Source organism: Lepidochelys kempii, chromosome 7, assembly GCF_965140285.1.
Source record: "Lepidochelys kempii isolate rLepKem1 chromosome 7, rLepKem1.hap1, whole genome shotgun sequence".
In the NCBI taxonomy this organism is placed as follows: Eukaryota; Metazoa; Chordata; order Testudines; family Cheloniidae; genus Lepidochelys; species Lepidochelys kempii.
Window position 1 is genome coordinate 95,832,260 of NC_136386.1, and position 17,810 is coordinate 95,850,069.

General features: G+C 41.5%; 1 protein-coding gene across 1 annotated transcript in view; it reads right to left on the reverse strand.

Annotated features, from left to right (window-relative positions):
• The window catches only part of KNDC1 (kinase non-catalytic C-lobe domain containing 1), a 128,718-nt gene that overhangs the window by 90,024 nt on the left and 20,884 nt on the right, over nt 1-17,810 (reverse strand). Inside the window, exon 4 of the mRNA XM_073353950.2 lies at nt 1,662-1,808. Within this exon, the coding sequence (XP_073210051.2) occupies nt 1,662-1,808 (147 nt within the window). The remainder of the gene's footprint in view (nt 1-1,661; nt 1,809-17,810) is intronic.

Genomic DNA, 17,810 nt, shown 5'->3' on the forward strand with positions numbered 1-17,810 from the left:
CCATTCAGAACAGCCCAGAAGAGAGGACAGAAAGAGGAGAAACTGAGAACAACCAGTCAGTAACAGCTCTTTGATTCTCTGCACCAGTCCATCATTGAGCAGTATGGGGAATGGTCTATATTATATCAGTTGACAACAGTCTCCTAGGGGCCATATGTCATCTGGGGATAGCTGTGAGCACAATATATGTTCCCATCACTTCCCTGCCTGCATTGGAGGTATGGGGAAAAAGATGTAGGAGCTGGGCATACCAGTTTTTTGCCCATGCGGACTGTCCCATGACTGGATAATCCCCAGCAGGGGAATTGCAGGTGCTTTCCACTATCTTCATGGCAAGTGAACATAATAAAGGGAGCAGAATGGAGAGAAAGAATCTGTCCAAAGGACTGATAGCAGTCTCTTGACTGCAGGTAGAAAAGGTAAAGCCTTTTCATACTGAACAAATTGAAACCCACTGACAAAGAAAAATCAAGTTAAAAACCTCCTAGTATTCTTGGACTGTATAATGGAAAATTAATGTAAACAAATTAAAGCAAAACTATGCATGAAAGTCAAATAGTAAAGGGTAAGGGAACCAATACTTAATGTACACATTCTTTGAATACATAACTTTGCAAAATCCTATACACCAGGGGTACATTTACCCCTAGAGGTACACAGAGGTCTAGATGAGAGGTACATCTGCTCATCTAGATATTTGTGTAGTTTTACAACAGCATACATAAAAAGTGCTAGAAAAAAGTCAGTACAAACTAAAATTACAGACAGTGACTTGTTTATACTGCTCTATAAACTATACACTGAAATGTAAGTACAATATTTATATTCCAAGTGATTTATTTTATAATTATATGGTATAAATGAGAAAGTAAGCAATTTTTCAATAATAGTGTGCTGTGACACTTTTGTATTTTTATGTCTGATTTTGTAAGCAAGTAGTTTTTAAGTGAGGTGAAACTTGGGGCTACACAAGACAAATCAGACTCCTGAAAGTACAGTTGTCTGGAAAGGTTGAGAGCCACATCTACGAATTGCTTTGGTAAACAATTAGAAACAGATAAAACAAGAATAAATATGGTAAAACAAACATTTAGAATGTTAAAAAGGCATCTAATCAGAAACAGTTTGCCAAAACAGCTGTACAATTACAGAAAAACTCATCAGTAATAAAACACAGGTATAGTACTTATCAGTAAAGAATGCTCCAGAAATGCCCAGAAGTAGAATGACCATAAGCCTGATTCTCTGATCCCTACTCTTGTTTTCAAGCAAAGTAACATTTGAGAGCCACAACACGGGTTCCTTTGTAGTATAATATCCTCTTTTCTTACTTATTTCTAAAGTTTTCAAAAGTAGATCTCTCAAGAAACCAATCGTAAGTATCAAGTGATAGTGCATATGGGAGACTCTGGATCCACATCTTACACAACCTTCTCGGAACTACAATTACCATCAAGGAATTTCTCCTCTCTTCTCTACATTTATGTCCAAGACTTTGGAGATGAAGGAAATGAAAGAATTCTTCTAACTCGGAAGATGCTTCAGGTCAATTATACAACCTGGACATATGAAATTTAAAAATATCTTCTATGTCTTATACACATGTAAGGAAAATGTTAGCTTACTAAAATTTAAAAAAAAATCATAGCTAGATACTTTACCTCAATATCTGGCCTATCTTCAGGATTCTCTTCTTGCATTTGTTCCAGCAGAGTCTGTAGATCCTGCCCAAACTCCGATTCCATCTCAGACTCTGTCACATATTCAATTGCTGCTTTCAGTGTCGCACCCAAAGAATAGATATGTGCCTGCATGAAGTTTAAAGTAAAAGTTATTTAATACCTTATCAATTCACCATAAAGAAAACAAGCCATATCCCTATTTATTTTATGTGGATAACTTCTATCCTAGCAGAAGCTGAAAGTGTTACTTTAGTGTTATTTTTACAGTGTCTAAAAGTTGAACTATTTTAAACAATTTTATGGAAGAGCATGTTTATAACATAAATAAAAAGAAATACCAGGTTGCATGCTTATAAGCTTTTCTTTTATGACCTCTGATGGTTGATTCAAGTTTATATCAGATACATTTTGCATACAAAAGCTTTCTATCCTCCTAGGTGTATGAAACCTAGCAAGACAGAAGACTATGGGAAGATTTTATGGTGCCCAAGTCTGATTTCTGACACAGGCCTTGGTAATGTGGTAAAAGGTGTAATTCACCTCAGATAAACGGACACAGGCCATACAACATCCATGTGATAGCCTCATTTTACGGTCTCATGAGAATTTTAGAGTTTTAGAGAATTTTAGAGTTCAAAATAAGAATTTTGAAACATGCTCAGTGTTGGGCTAACTCTGCTCCTACTTCACTCAATGGTAAAATCCCACTGATTTTCAGTAACAGTAGAGTTAGGCCAATGCTGAATACTTCTGAAAATCTGACTTGAAAGTATTAAATTTGTCATATAATCCAGATAAGAGAAACATTTTAATTTTTCTAGTTAAAATGGGGGGGAAAAGAAAAAGAAAAAAGAACCAAAACAGTAAGCCAGCACTTTCAGATTTGGTTTAGACTGTATTTTCAAATTCTGTTTAGAGCACACTATTATCATATAGTAACATTTCTAACCAAGTATACAATTGAATGCGAGTGTAACTTTGGAGGAGGAAGTTATGTAGACAGGCATTTGCTGGTGCTGAATATTGCCCTCACGGATTAAAAAGCATGACCAAATGTACACTACACAGTGAAGCTATAGACAGGAGCTTGTCAGTCTAACTGCCTTGTTTTGACTGAGTTCGCCATGTTTTATAATTCATCCAGTCCTCTAGGCCAAGCCATTTTTCTGCTCTTTCTAAATGGCAGAATTGCCTTGATTTTAGGCAAGGGAGGAAGGAGCTACTCTAACAGGAGGCTGAGTCAAACCTGAACCTCTAGTTCAGCTAGAAAAGGTTCCTCCAGCCAAACTCATGGACGTACAAGCCAGGAGGACCGCTTGCCTGACTTTGCATAAGGGCTGCAGACTTACATAGACAGGGCTTGACCTGTTTGCTTAACTGAGAGGTACCATCCCTTTTTGTAAGCAAACATCATAGTTGTGACAAAGTTAGGTCAGTGAATTGCATGTGATCTGATCTAAGAGAACTGAACATTCCTTAGAATTTACTCAACTGTTTTGCAGAAGATTGTCTCAATTAGCTATCTTTTCCATCACACCTAGAAACAGTACACTTTTTTTTTCCTGAATCCAGCACTGCACTATTAAGTGGATGAGAATAACGTCATCCTAAAACAGCATGTTTTGAAAGTCTCAGACATAAGTCTAGATAAGAATATTCAAAAATATTTACAGTTTTGCATGGAGGGAGAAACTGCAGCTAAACACAAAGGACTGGCTCTATTCACTCTCTTTCAGACACTTAACTAAAGTTGGCACAGACTAACGTTAGTGCTCGGTAACTAAGAAAATGCACAATGTATACTAAGGATCATTGATAGTCTGGTAGAATCCCTGTGATAAGATGAGAAACACTGATGTCACTGGTAAAAAGCTACACAAACAAGAAGTCTGGGTGCCTAAAACATGAATAGCAAGATAATGGAAGCAATCATTTCTGAACTCTCACTAGTCTCCTAGCCATACCACTACTACACTTCCAAACAGGGGGATGAATCCCACACTAACACTGACTGGACTACCCCCGATATAAGTGCTATGCCCTTTAGTAAATGTTTATAGGATCAGGCTGGTAGTAGCATTCTTAGAAGGCAAAATAGCTGTAAAAGAAACAAGGAACAACAGTCTTCTGAAGCACAGAGTCTAGGTCACTAACTCTGCTGAACGTGTAGCCATGTACTTGTTGTTTGTGTACTAGAACTTTCAGCTGTAAAGCACATGTTTTTCCACTGAAGAAAGTTTTTTTTTCCCACTAGCCTAGAATTTAGTTTTATAGCCAGTTTTGTAGACTGAATTACAAACCAGTGACCAGCATAAGTTATATCAAGCATAAGATTTATCAAAACTTATTCCTTTACTTTGAGGTTGGATACTTCATTTCTGAAAGTAAAAAATGATTTTATGTTTCTCTTTAGAAAACAGAACACCTGAAACTGAACAACCACCACCAAAAAGGAACAAGAAAATACTGAGGCAAATCCTTCACCTTTTTTATATTGTTATGTTTGGAACATAGGAATAGACTGGGGTTTGGGGCTATGCTGAACATTCAGTATAAAATGGCAGATTAATACCCAGTAAATAATCACAAGTATAAAAAAGTAATTCTGTACATTTCTGTATGCATGAATACCAAATAATTGGTAACACACTGCACCATTGTGTTCAATAAAGCATGTCTCAGTATGGCCCTCCTCAAAATTAGCATTTTTACAAGAACAGCTTAGTTATGCTCTAAAATTTGGAAAGTCTTTAACATAAGCGTATTTACATTCAATAGACTTTGACAATATATTTAATTGTAAAAAGAAAAGGAGTACTTGTGGCACCTTAGAGACTAGCCCATTATTTGAGCATAAGCTTTCGTGAGCTACAGCTCACTTCATCGGATGCATAAAGTGGAAAACCAATTTATTTGAGCTGTATTTTCCACTTTGTGCATCCGATGAAGTGAGCTGTAGCTCACGAAAGCTTATGCTCAAATAAATTGGTTTTCCACTTTATGCATCCGATGAAGTGAGCTGTAGCGCACGAAAGCTTATGCTCAAATAAATTGGTTAGTCTCTAAGGTGCCACAAGTACTCCTTTTCTTTTTGCGAATACAGACTAACACGGCTGCTATTCTGAAACCATATTTAATTGTGTAATTACTGAATCTCAATAAAAGCAAGTTACACTCACTTTAGAGTGACAGTGTCAGAATATTAGAGAAACTTTATACCAGTGTGTGCAGGGCAGGAAGCCCTATCGTTCAGGAAGCACTGAAAGCAATTGGGACAACCAATGAAAAAATTCTATGAAGCAAGATTTAAAACAAAAACCCCAAATGGCATTTTTAGTTCCTCTACCTGGTGTACATCAATTTTAACAAGACAACATATTTTGCTCAACACATTTCAAGAGATTCTGGTATTTAGAATTTAGTATGATTCTAACAATTTATATAAAGTTTTAAGGCTCAATAATACAGCAGTGGTTAGGAAAAAGCTTGATATGGAGAGCACTTGTGGGAATAACTTGGACACCTACTTACTCATCCTGTAAATAATGAATAAGATACAAGAGTAACAATATTCTGAAAGTTACCTGAATCTGTAGCACTTAGTATGTTCTTTAAAAAAAGCTTATTTCAGAGCTACAACTATGGAAGGACAAATTATTTACTCCAAGTCCTCAACCCACACTACCCGAAAGGTTTGCTTCTTCGGATTAGCTGTTCAGCACAATAAACACATAAGCAAAGCCGTCTCGGAAAGCTCCGAGAACCCTCTCCCCCCACATTTAAACTACAGTGACTTTCAGCACAGCAACCAAGTTACTTGGCCGTGGACGGGAGCCTAGATCATTCCCTATTAATGAAATTTAAATGCACAATGCACTAGATTGTCTGTCTAATTTAGAACATAAAGTCCTTGGGGGAGTGATCAAGCATGTCTTTTGTAGAGAAATGAATGCACAGGTTACATTCAAGTAAAAAAAAAAAAACAAAAAAAAACCCACAAGTGTTATACCATAACAGTGTCCATAGAAGCAGACTGACATATCCACAAGATTCCATTTCAGGATCAAGAATGAGGAAGAGATTGACTGTGTAAAAGATTTGCCCTTAATAAAGCAAATATTTTCAGTAGTAAACTGAACACTAAAAAAAACTGGTCAAGGACATTACTTTTCAATTACAGTGTTTCCTTTCAAGTATGCTGTAGTAGGTACAAAGAGAAGATATTCTTATGGCTTTTTTCCCCCCACCTGAACCTCCCCTGTTTCTGGGGGGGTTTTGGTGGGAATGGGAAAGATGGGGAAGCACAAGGTGGGTGTAGGGGTAGGCCATCAGCCTCACCTCCACCAACTCATCATTGCTGGGTTCACAGAGGAGATCCATTGGCTTCCCCTGTCCCCTTTAAAGGGCATATAGGGCACCTTCTGGATGTGGATGGCCAGTGTTTGGCACCCTTTTGGCTCCATCCCTTTATACGGTTTTCCCTCTTCCTCCCTTTAGATAGGTGTCCTCTAGTGGCAGGGCTGGGCCAATCACCCTTTCAGGGGGGTCAGAAAGGGATTCCACCCCCGCATATTATAATTGGCACAGCTGTGCTGCTCCCCCTGCCCCCCAGGAGTCTGGTTTTCAAAACATCCGTTTTAATTGTTGCAAATTGTGGTGAGTTTCCTGTGCCAATTGTAAATTAACATGAGTCAATCTAGGGCATTTAACTCCAGGTAGGGATTTTTCAAAAACATTTGTTTGGGCATTAGTTTAGAACTGTGTGGGTGCCACTCTCTCTCTTGTGCAGTTTGAGGCTTTTCTCATCTTAAAATTCCTATCTCACACAGAGCAGATACTTTAGCTATCCAGAGGTAAAGATGATAAGGAGGGAATAAGACCTTTCTCCAAATTTGGGTTTCTTGATACCTCTGCTTGAAATTTATACTGGAAGCGTCCAGCTAGGTAGTTATGCACTGGAGTGCTGTGACTGTAAATTAAGTTAATAGTTAGTTAAATGAAGTTGCAGACACTGCATTTAACCCATACTGCTGTGTCTATGTGTCTGCATTCATAGAATTCGAACACCGAACAAGGAATAGGCAGTTATATCTGACGAATACTTAATATACAGTCTATAAAAATGACCCTCATAAGAAAATTGCAGCAGAAGTGAAAACATGTATCACCTGTAGAAGTGATATCATCCAGGAATTAAGTTGCAACTTACCTTACATCTTCAGCCATATCACCTGTACTCTGCCCATACTCCAGGACTGAGATTGGTTTAAGAACAACCATCCACAAAAGTATCAGAGGGGTAGCCGTGTTAGTCTGTATCCACAAAAACAATGAGGAGTCCGGTGGCACCTTAAAGACTAAACAGATTTATTTGGGCATAAGCTTTCATGGGTAAAAAAACCCCCTGCTTCCATGCATCTGAAGAAGTGGTTTTTTTACCCACAAAAGCTTATGCCCAAATAAATCTGTTAGTCTTTAAGGTGCCACCGGACTCCTCGTTGTTTTTATCCACAAAAGTGTTGACCCACAAGTGCGAGACCACCCTTTCCTCTCTGCCCTCAGAAATAAGTTACCCTGGGCCACAGATTGGGGTAAGCAATCATCACTCAAGCACTAAGCTGCAGGCTTAAGAGGTGATCTGCATAGGGTTTAAAAATCCACCAATTAGAACTGTCCTCCTACCCTCCTTAATTCTTTATAAACAATCTCATGTTTCACCTTAGAAGCATCAAGTTTGGTTTTCCCTGATTTTGGTGAAGGCATTACTGGGGACTTCAAATGTTTATTGTGAACTTTAATTGAAGAGTAGGGGGTTGCTGGATCCTTAACAAGGCATCCATTGTTCCAGATACAGAGTAGTGTAGTATTACGGTTTTACTGACAATTGTGTATTTGGTATTTCATTTAAATGAATTATATGTATTGTGCATCACACCCCCTTTCACAGAACACCATTGTGAAGTTTTTTCATAAGTCGGAGATATTAGTAGCTCTCTGAAATGTTGGTATGTTCCATTTGTATTTATAAAATATCTTTAAAGATCCTACTTGGTTTGCAAAGGAAGGATCTAAAACCTAGTGTCTACTTTGTTAGACTACATATGGCAGTCTGCCACTTACACATATTAAGTGTACCACTTCTTTCTGGAAATAGATCTGGGGTAAAATGGTAATAGAATGCATTTCTGCAACCATCCACTTGATGGCGTTTTCCCCAAGTTTATAAGAACCACTCTTATAAAGGATATGGACAGCAAATTTGGTGGTTCTTGGGCAAATGTAGGCCCCTAGTTTATACTTTGGGAGCTTACTGGCTTTAAGAACTTTCACTGAAGATTTTTCTTAACAAAAATTGTATAGGTAAATCATAGAATCATAGAATATCAGGGTTGGAAGGGACCCCAGAAGGTCATCTAGTCCAACCCCCTGCTCAAAGCAGGACCAATTCCCAGTTAAATCATTCCCAGTTAAATGCAGAGACCGATTTATGAACACTGAAACTATTATAGGATATGAATATGGTACATTTCTTACTCTTTCCTGAAGAGAAAGGTTCAGAGATTAAAATACATACAAAAGGGTATGGTCAGTAACTTCTACCCAGAATAAGTATGGACATTAGTATTTAGTAAACTCACTACGTGCTTAAGATGACATGAAATGAGGAGTACCATAACAGCATTTTCATGATAACTAAAAATCTGTGCACTGTTTCCTTTTCGGGACATAACGTAATCCTGTTCAGTTACACATGGTGAAAGACAGCCTGTTGTCTTAGGGAGAGATTACATTTGAAGTTGAATTAACAAACAAAAAACAAAGTAGGTGTGCAAAATGTCATTTGGAAATATAGACTTATATGGACTACGCACGCTACATTATCCAATGGCATAGTTCTAGAAGATTAAAATAGTCAGGATGTGGACTTTGAGTTTAATGAGATGTCCAGCAACCTTTTAATCAAATTCCAGTTGATCCATGGAATTTCAGCTCTTCTGTGACACATTTCTTGAAAAATGACCATTCAACAGCTTTTTGAAGCTGTTCATGAAAAAATATTTGTGAATGCAAGTAAGCGAAGTGACATCAGATTCACATCACCATAGGTATGTGAAACATTGATCACATATCCTTCATCACAGGACACTAAGAAATCTTAATCTACTAGTCATCATGCATTCATTATTTTAACAAAAACCTCTATATAGACTGCCTGCAATAGGAATTGCTTTGCAAGTTTCATTGCAAATCTCAAAACCCTGTATTAAATTGTGCTCAGCCAGTGGTGGCAACATGGTACAGTATAATCACTAAGGAATGGCAATTAGGCATACCACACTTCGGTCACTGCTTCAGCTTTGAACAATGACTCTTGGTACTGAAAATAGATTAGAAGCCACTCACTCAGACACTTCAGCTCTTCTAGGAAGGTGAGAAAAAAAATCCCAGTCTCAAAAAGAAAATTTCTATAATAGGATTCATGAAACCTAGAGTTGGAAGAGACCTATTAGATCCTTTTGCATGTTATTGCAGCTTGTCCGAAGTTTGTGTGTAAGTCCTTTGAGACAGAGACCATCTTTTACTATGTGTTTGTGTGGCATGTAATACAATAGGGCCCCAAATCACTATTGGGGCTTTAGGCACTATTGAAATACAAATAAATAAATAGGGTGGGAATAAGGGAAAAGGAAGGATATGAGACAGCATTAAAAATGCCCAATATATGAACACTGTTTCCACACCAGCTGTGAACAACAACAAAAGCCTACCTTGCCCCTCCTCGCATACACACTTTCCTTAGAACTGCAACAAATTCTACAAGAAAGGGAGCTTAGAAACATGGCCACCCACAACAAATTTAGAAGAGAAGAAATGCAAACTGCATGGTGATATTTAGGGAGCTAAAGCCTATGGGACACCATCTTATGTATCGCCTCCAACCATGAGTACCATCTAATCAGACTCAATGGAATAGCTGTACATTAATGCATTTCATGGGGTAGGTACACTATCACAGGTTCAGACTGTGGGGGTTATCAAAATGACTATTTGGTGGCCCAGGTGGCCTGGATTTAGGTGGCTGCTTGCAGCTCAGGGCACTGGCCAGAGTCAGTAAGGCTATTCTTCTGCTCAGGGGTGCACGGCTTGCAACCATTCTTTTCCCACACCAGGTAGGATGTGGGTAAACTGCTCCAATGCCACCATCTCCACCACTTGGATCCCGGACAGCTTTTCAGGTTCCAGCCATTGCTAGCAGTAGTCCCAGAGACGCTGGCCTAGCCTAGGGCAGGTACTGTTCACAGCAGATGACTGATGCCAGCCTGGTCCAGACTGCCAGCCTTCACATTGCTGTATTCCAATTACTCATGATTCCGGTAGATGGTCTGGACCAAGCAGTTAAATATGGTGCCAAGAGGGTAGTCCAGTGTCTGGCAGCCACGGCAATCCATTTGAATGTCATAAGGAACTCTTCGGGATTGTCACTGGGTCTCATCTTAGTGAGACACGAGGAGCCCTGCCAAAATGTTCCCCACCTCTGGCCCCGTCAGGGTGAGGAAAGGCAGTGGAGTTGGCCGCAGCAGTGCTGCCATCTACTGGACCAACTGCTTTTGCTGCGCATCAGTTTGGGTGGCCAGTTCCCATACCATTTGCTGCGGCTGCTCCTGCTGTTACGCCATCTGGAGCTGAAACTGTGAAACGATCTGTTATAGCAGCTGGGTCTAGTGTTGCTGGCTCTCAAACAGCCATTTCAAAATCATCTACATCTCCACATCTATCGGGCAGGGGGTCTGTTTTGCCAGTTAGCCTGCCTTATTGGGTCACTTTTTGGAGGTCCTTGTCATTGCTCCATCAGTTGTCTCCACCACCCTGCTCCTTCCCGCATACATACTTTCCTTAGAACCGCAACAAATTCTACAAGAAAAGGAACTTAGAAATATGGTCACCCACAACAAATTTAGAAGAGAAGAAATGCAAACTGCATGGATATTTAGGGAGCTAAAGCCTACAGTGCACCATCTTACCAATGGCCTCCAACCTTGAGTACAATCTAATCAGACTCAATGGAATCTCCATACGCTAGTGGATGTCACAGGGTAGGTACAACCCGTTACAGGGTGTTGGATTGTGGAGGTTATCAAAATGGCTATTTGGTGGTCCAAGTGACTGGATCTAGGTGGTGGCCCTGCAGCTCAGGGCAGTATGGTCCAACGGCCAGCATCAGTGGGGCTGTCCTGTGGTTCCGGGCAGCACAGCATAGCCCAAGTCCACGTAACTGCTAACTTCTCCCCTCCAGGCATCAGCTGTCCCAGTGGTGGGGCAGCCAGGGTAGGGGGAACCAGGTCCACCCTTCTCCACCAGATCCCAGTCCAGGGCCCTAGGGTCCTGATGTGTCACTGTACTCCATATGTTTTATGGAAATATGCTAATATGAGTGTGAATATAATGTAAATGGAATAGGTTTTATACTAAAGGGCTCTTGTAAGGTATCATTACAAAGGTTATAATCTACTGCGTGTATTCCTCCTATTTGTTTGCATGTATCATTTCTATGTCTGGAGTTAGGAGAATAAGACATAAACTTGTATTACTGATGTAAACACATTAAGTGGAAGCCATTGAGGGTGTTTCAGAATCAACAAACTGTGAATGGGTTTGTTTACCTGCAAGCCTTCCTGTGTAGGTGTTGGCCAGCTCCCAGGTAATGAAGGAGGTCTTACAGTGACATGTGATCATGTCACCTGAACTGGAATCATCTTAAACCTGGTGCTTCTCCATTTAGGAGAAGGAGTGGGGACCCAGAGAAACAAAAGATTCCTGCCTTGTGCCAAAGCTATAAAAGGGAGTGAAACAGAACAAAGTGGGGTCCCAGTCATGAGAAAGCCCCTGATTTTCACCTGATATGCCTGCTGGAACAAACAAGGACTGTACCAGGGGAAAAGGATTGGGCCCAGACTAGGAAGGAGTCTAGTCTGTGAAAGAAGCTTATTGGAACGTCTGAGGGTGAGATTTTACCAGTAATCAGTTTCTTAATGTATTAGGCTTAGACTTGCGTGTTTTTGCTTTATTTTGCTTGGTGACTTACTTTGTTCTGTCTATTACTTAAAACCACTTAAATCCTACTTTTTATACTTAATAAAATCACTTTTATTAGTAAGCCCAGAATAAGTGATTAATACCTGGCGGAGCAAACACCTGTGCATCTCTCTCGATCAGTGTTATAGAAGGCAGACAATTTATGAGTTTACCCTGTATAAGCTTTACACAGAGGAAAACTGATTTATTTCGGGTTTGGATCCCATTGGGAACTGGGTGTCTGGGCATAGGAGACAGGTGACCTGTTGAGCAGTTTTTGGTTAAAGGCTGCAGCTTTGGGGGCGTGGACTAGACCTGGGTCTTTGTTGCAGCAGACTAGCGTGTGTGGCTCAACAAAACAAGGTTTTGGAAAACGGGCTCAGAGGTAACTTCAGCACATCAGGGGACAGTCCCAAGGGGGTCTCTTGGACTGAACCCATCACTTCTGGTGCTTCTATAACCACCAGAAGTCTTGGTCACCTTGGTGGTCACTGCTTCTTACTCTTCCTTCCAGTGCTGGTGGTCTTGTGGCTTCCACTGTCTTTCCTCTGTCAGCGGGTTGCTGGAGTCTCAACTCAGCTGGCTGCTGTGTACTGGAGCTCTGGCATTCTCCTGATGGAAGCCTGCAACACATGTCTGCTCTTGTGCTGAATTACTCCCTTTTATATTCTGGTCCCAGTTGGAGCATGCCCAGCAGAGGAGTTGGGGGCTGGCTTCCTCAGCCCACAGATTTTGGTTAACCCCCTGCTCAACTGGTGTGGGATAGGTATTCACAATGCAGTAAAAAGAAACATTCTAAGTGCACTGTCAAAAAATAAAAAGCCCTCCTTTCTCTAAATGAAGACATCTCTCTCCCCAACCCTACTCCGAATCGTCAGTGGCACGCTTAGGTTTTTCCTCTTCAAGACATCAGTGTCCAACATCTGTGAAATACTGGTAGTTCCATTTTAAAGTGATTGAGATAAAAGCCTGGCCAAATGCAAGCCTCGTTACAGTTTGAGAAAATACAGGGAGTTCGAACAGCATGTAAACCTAGAAGCAAGTTTTCACCCTTTAAAGTTTTTCTCTAGGGAATGAGGTGTACTCAAGACTGAAAATATACTTGCTGGAAAAGTATCACACCGTATTTATGTCAACAGAAGCTGCCTTGAAGCTGGTGTCCCTATAGCTACCCTACCTTAGATATACAGAGAAGTACTGATGGACTCTATAAAGAAGCTGTGACAAGCTCTCCTCCAGGGGATACAAGGCTTTCGATGGTGGGAAATTTGGTCCAACACTAGACAATCACTGTCAAGTAATCAGTTAGGTAAAACCCACCAAATTATTTCCACCCCCAGGCAACCACACCAGGGAAGTTAGATTTTATCTCCATGTCCTCTCTCTCTACTCTTCATTCTCAGCTCTGTGTCACATTGATATATGGAAATAAACCTGCACAGAATATTAAAGGATATTTATGCCTTCAATATGGTGTACAATGGGCTGTACAGACAAAAATAAGGACAGCCTCTGACCCAGACAATTTTATTCTTAAAAGGCAAATAAGATACACAGAAGAGGGGACTAACTAGGAAATCCAGAGGTGGGGACAGTTTCAGGTTTAACCTTAGCTTAGAAAAAAATATTTCGATCATCATAATGAAAGACAAAATGGCTTATAGTACCATGCCACTGACCATGTGTGTGGAAGGGAAGATGGAGAGGAGAGAGGGGAAGGTTTGTGGAAGGATTCTAGTGAGAATCTATTCTCAGCCCAATATTTTATCAGTGATCTGCAAGAAATTTAAATTATTTCTGATAAATTTTGTGTGACAAAGTTCCTCCTCTGCCTTGGTGGGTCCTGCACTTATTGGTGGATTTGCTCACCTCAGAGGTTCACGGCAGCCCACAGTTCGGCCACTTTCATGGCTCAAATCTGCCATTCACTCAGTTAGCCTCATCACTGGCCATCATGTGGAAAAGGAGGAAGAACAATTCCCCGCAGTCTCTGCTGATCCACCTATTGGATCGGGGTTACAGGCCAGAGACCTTCCCCTTTGGTGGCATCCACAGTCCAGTTCAACTCCTCCAGTATCAAGTGAGGAGTTGGGGGGGATGAAGGGATGGGGGGAATCTGGGCCCACCCTCTACTCCAGGTTCCAGCCCAGGGCCCTGTGGATTGTAGCTGTCTACAGTGGCTCCTGTAACAGCTGCGGGACAGCTACAACTCCTTGAGCTACTTCCCCCTGGCCTCCTCCCAACACCTTCTTTATTCTCACCACAGGACCTTCCTCCTGATGTCTGATAATGCTTGTACTTCTCAGTCTTCCAGAAGTATGCCTTCTCACTCTCAGCTTCTTGCGCCTCTTGCTCCCAGCTCCTTGCATGCACACCACAAACTGAAGTGAGCTCCTTTTTAAAACCCAGGTGCCCCGATTAGCCTGCCTGTCTTAATTGATTCTAGCAGCTTCCTGATTGGCTGCAGACATTCTAATCAGCCCGTCTGCCTTACTTGTTTCCAGAAAGTTCCTGATTGTTCTGGAACCTTCCCTGTTACCTTACCCAGGGAAAAGGGACCTACTTAACCTGGAGCTAACATATCTGCCATCTATCACTCTCCTGTAGCCATCTGGCCTGACCCTGTCACATTTGCAAGTGATAAAAGGAGGAGTACAGTGTTATCAGTATGCTAATGACACTCATCTGTAGGTCTCTGACTTGGACAATGCAGTTGAGAGCCTCAACTAGTTGAGACTGAGGGATGGATGAGAGAGCTAGCTGAAGGTCAACTGAGTCGAGACTGAGGTGACGATGGTGGCTTGAGGGAAGCTGCCAGAGGAGAGGATGGAGGTAGTATCAGTCCCTTCAATTGTGGAAGCACATCTGCTATCAGTTACTATGGTTTACAATTTAGGGGTTATTTTAGATCCGCAGCTGCAGTCTGACAGGTATTTATCACTTCTAATATTTGACTACTGCAATTCATTCTCCATGGGGCTGTACTTTAAAAACCAGACACTGAGCCTGGAGCAGAAAGTAGCAGCTTGATTATTGAGGGGGGCATGTGACACCAGTGCTCTGGGATCTGCATTGGCTGCCTGTTGGTCTTCAGCTGGAGTTTAAGATGCTGGTTATGACCTATAAAGCTCTACGTGGCCTTCAACCAGCATTCCTAAAGGACCATGTTTTTTCCCTGCCACAGCGGCACCCAGAAGGGGTGCCCGATCTGCATCCCCCTCACTACAAAAGGAAGGGGGCAGCTGGTAGGAAGTTCTCTGCAGGGGCTCTGAGACCTTGAGTCCCAATAGCCTGGTGACTTTCTGGGCACACTAAAAAATCCATTCAACAGGGTTTTTGGAGAGAGCTGAAAGTCCCATAACAATGAAGGTATGGAATGAAGTATCTGTAGGTGTGTATCTGTCTGAATTCATGGTGGAACAATTTTAATTCTTCTGAAACTTCATTGTGTTATGGTACCCAGAACTTGGGGCAGACATCTTATTTTAAAAATAAAACAGCCTGGAGGAGGAGAAATATGAAGAGGGCAATTCACATATATTGAGTGATCTGGATCCTTTTGCAAGCTAGGCACAAATCAAATGTGGTGTAATACAGCCAAAGACAAGTTTGCACACTTAGGAACAAAGAGCACAGGCCATACCTACATGATGGTAGACTGTATTCTGGAAACAAGCAGCTTGAGAAGAATTTAGGGCTACAGTAGATAACTGAATGAACATCAGCTCCCAATGCAATGCTGTAACTAGAAGGGCTAACATGACCCTCGGGCAGATGTATAAACAACGGAAATTTGAAAACGGAGGTGATATTACTTCTGAGTACAGCATTGTTAAGACCATTATCAAAATACTGTACTGCATCCTGTTCTGGCATCCACTTTTTATTAAATAAATAAATAAATAAATAAATAAATAAAAAGAAATTGGAGCATGTTCAGAGGAGAGGTACATAAAATGATTTGGGTCTGGAAAACATGCCTTATAGTGAGAGACTTAATGGGTTCAATCTACTTAGCTTATCAGCAAAAAGTTTATGAGGTGACAATCATAATTTAAGTAGCCACCTAACGAGAAGATTTTGGATACTAGAAGACAAATAGAAAACAGCATGACAAGATCCAAAGGCTGGAAATTGAATTAAAAAAAATTGCACCTTTTTAGAATTTTTCTAAAACTGTTAGGGTAATTAACTATTGGAACAACTCACCAAAGGATATGGTTGATTCGCTATCATTTCAAGTCTTCATATCAAGATTTAGAAATACACCCAAAGATATGCCCCTGTTCAACCACAAGTTACTGCCTTTGATTCAGGAATTAGTGGCTGAAATTCTATGGCCTGTGTTATGTAGGAAGTTAGACCAGAGGATCATAATAGTCCCTTCTGGACTTAGAATGTATGAATTGAAGAGCAAGAGAGGAAGCAATCCTTGAAGTTACAATGTGTAAATACAGAGCATGACAAAGAATCTGTTGTGTTACTCCTTGACAGAGATAAATAAATAGGCTTCTGTAGAAACTCTTATTTGCAGATTTAAGAGACAATATGGGAAAAGCCAACAAGGAAGCTCTGGATGGTGACGGCATAAGCATTCAGTATCTTTATTCAAGTATTCCAATTATGAATTAGCTATTTACATTCTGTACTAAGATTTCATTGAAGTTCAACTGTGTTTCAGACATCAAATTTAAAGAATGGGCCATATAGAAATTAACAGTGCATAAGCAAAGGTTTTCAGCTAGCCATGAATAATAAGATACAGGAAGTGGATCAGAAGTTGTTTTGTTTTGGAACTTGCATCCAACCTTATTTTGGCTCTCTCTGGTTTCCTTACATTATTGAAGTAGCTTGGTGTTTCATAGAGATTTCTGTACTTTCATGGTGCAAAGCATTTAAATTCTGTGAACGAGGGCCTGAACATGGTTATTATCCTTCTAAATAAATCCAGCAAACTAATGCTTGAAATGAAAGGATTAGGAGAAATGTTCAATGTATATACACACACACACACACACACCCCTGTTTTTTCAATTTGTTGGACTGGTTATAAATAAGGCTGCGAGTTTGTCACAGAATTCGTTACCTTCTTGACTTCCGCAGAGGACGAAGCACCTGGCCCGAGGGCAGTTCAGACAGCCGCTGTGCCAGTAGCAATGGCCGCTGGTGGGGCAGTCTTGCCCTCCCCTCCCCATACAGTAGCAGAATTTGGGTATGACAGAGGGTTGGGGCACATGACGGGGTGAGGCGGGCTCTGGGCGGCGCTTACCTGAGGGGCTCCCCAGACGTGTCAACATCCCCTTGACTCAGCTGCTAGGTGGAGGCGTAGTCAGGAAGCTCCATGCGCTACCTCTGCCCAGAGCGCTGGCTTCACAGATCCCGTTGGCTGGCAACTGCGGTCAATGGAAGCTGCGGGGGCAGTGCCTCCAGGCAGAGGCAGTGCGCAGAGTTGCCTGGCCATGCCTCCGTCTAGCAGCTGAGCGAGGAGGATGTCACCGCTTCGGGAAGCCCCCAGATAAGCTCTGCCCAGAGCCTGCCTCACCCCATCCTGTGCCCCAACCCTCACCCCCCCCCCAAACACACACACACACACACACACACACACACCCTCTGCTGCTGGAGGGCAGGGGGAGGCACAGAGCCAGGTAGGGAGCCTGCCGGCCCTGTCAACACCCCCCAGCACCAGCGGCAGTCCTCCCGGGCTGCATGCCATCAGGCCCCCGCAGCACCAATGGGGGTCCTCCCAGGCCGCATGCCCCCACCACACCCTGGGCAGCCCCCACCAAGTTTTAGACAGGGGTATATAGTAAAAGTCATGGACAGATCACGGGCCGTGAATTTTTATTTGCTTTTTTCATGATTTTTACTAAAAATACCCGTGACTAAAATGTAGCCTTAGTTATAAACATAGGATCTTTATGCAAACCAAGGTAAGATGGCAATGAATACCCAAAGAACTCTATGCACATTTCATCATCTGTCATGTGACTTACATGGCTTTCTAAAATAAAAGCTGAAATACCTGTGATCATGCTCAGAAAAAAATTCATAGAT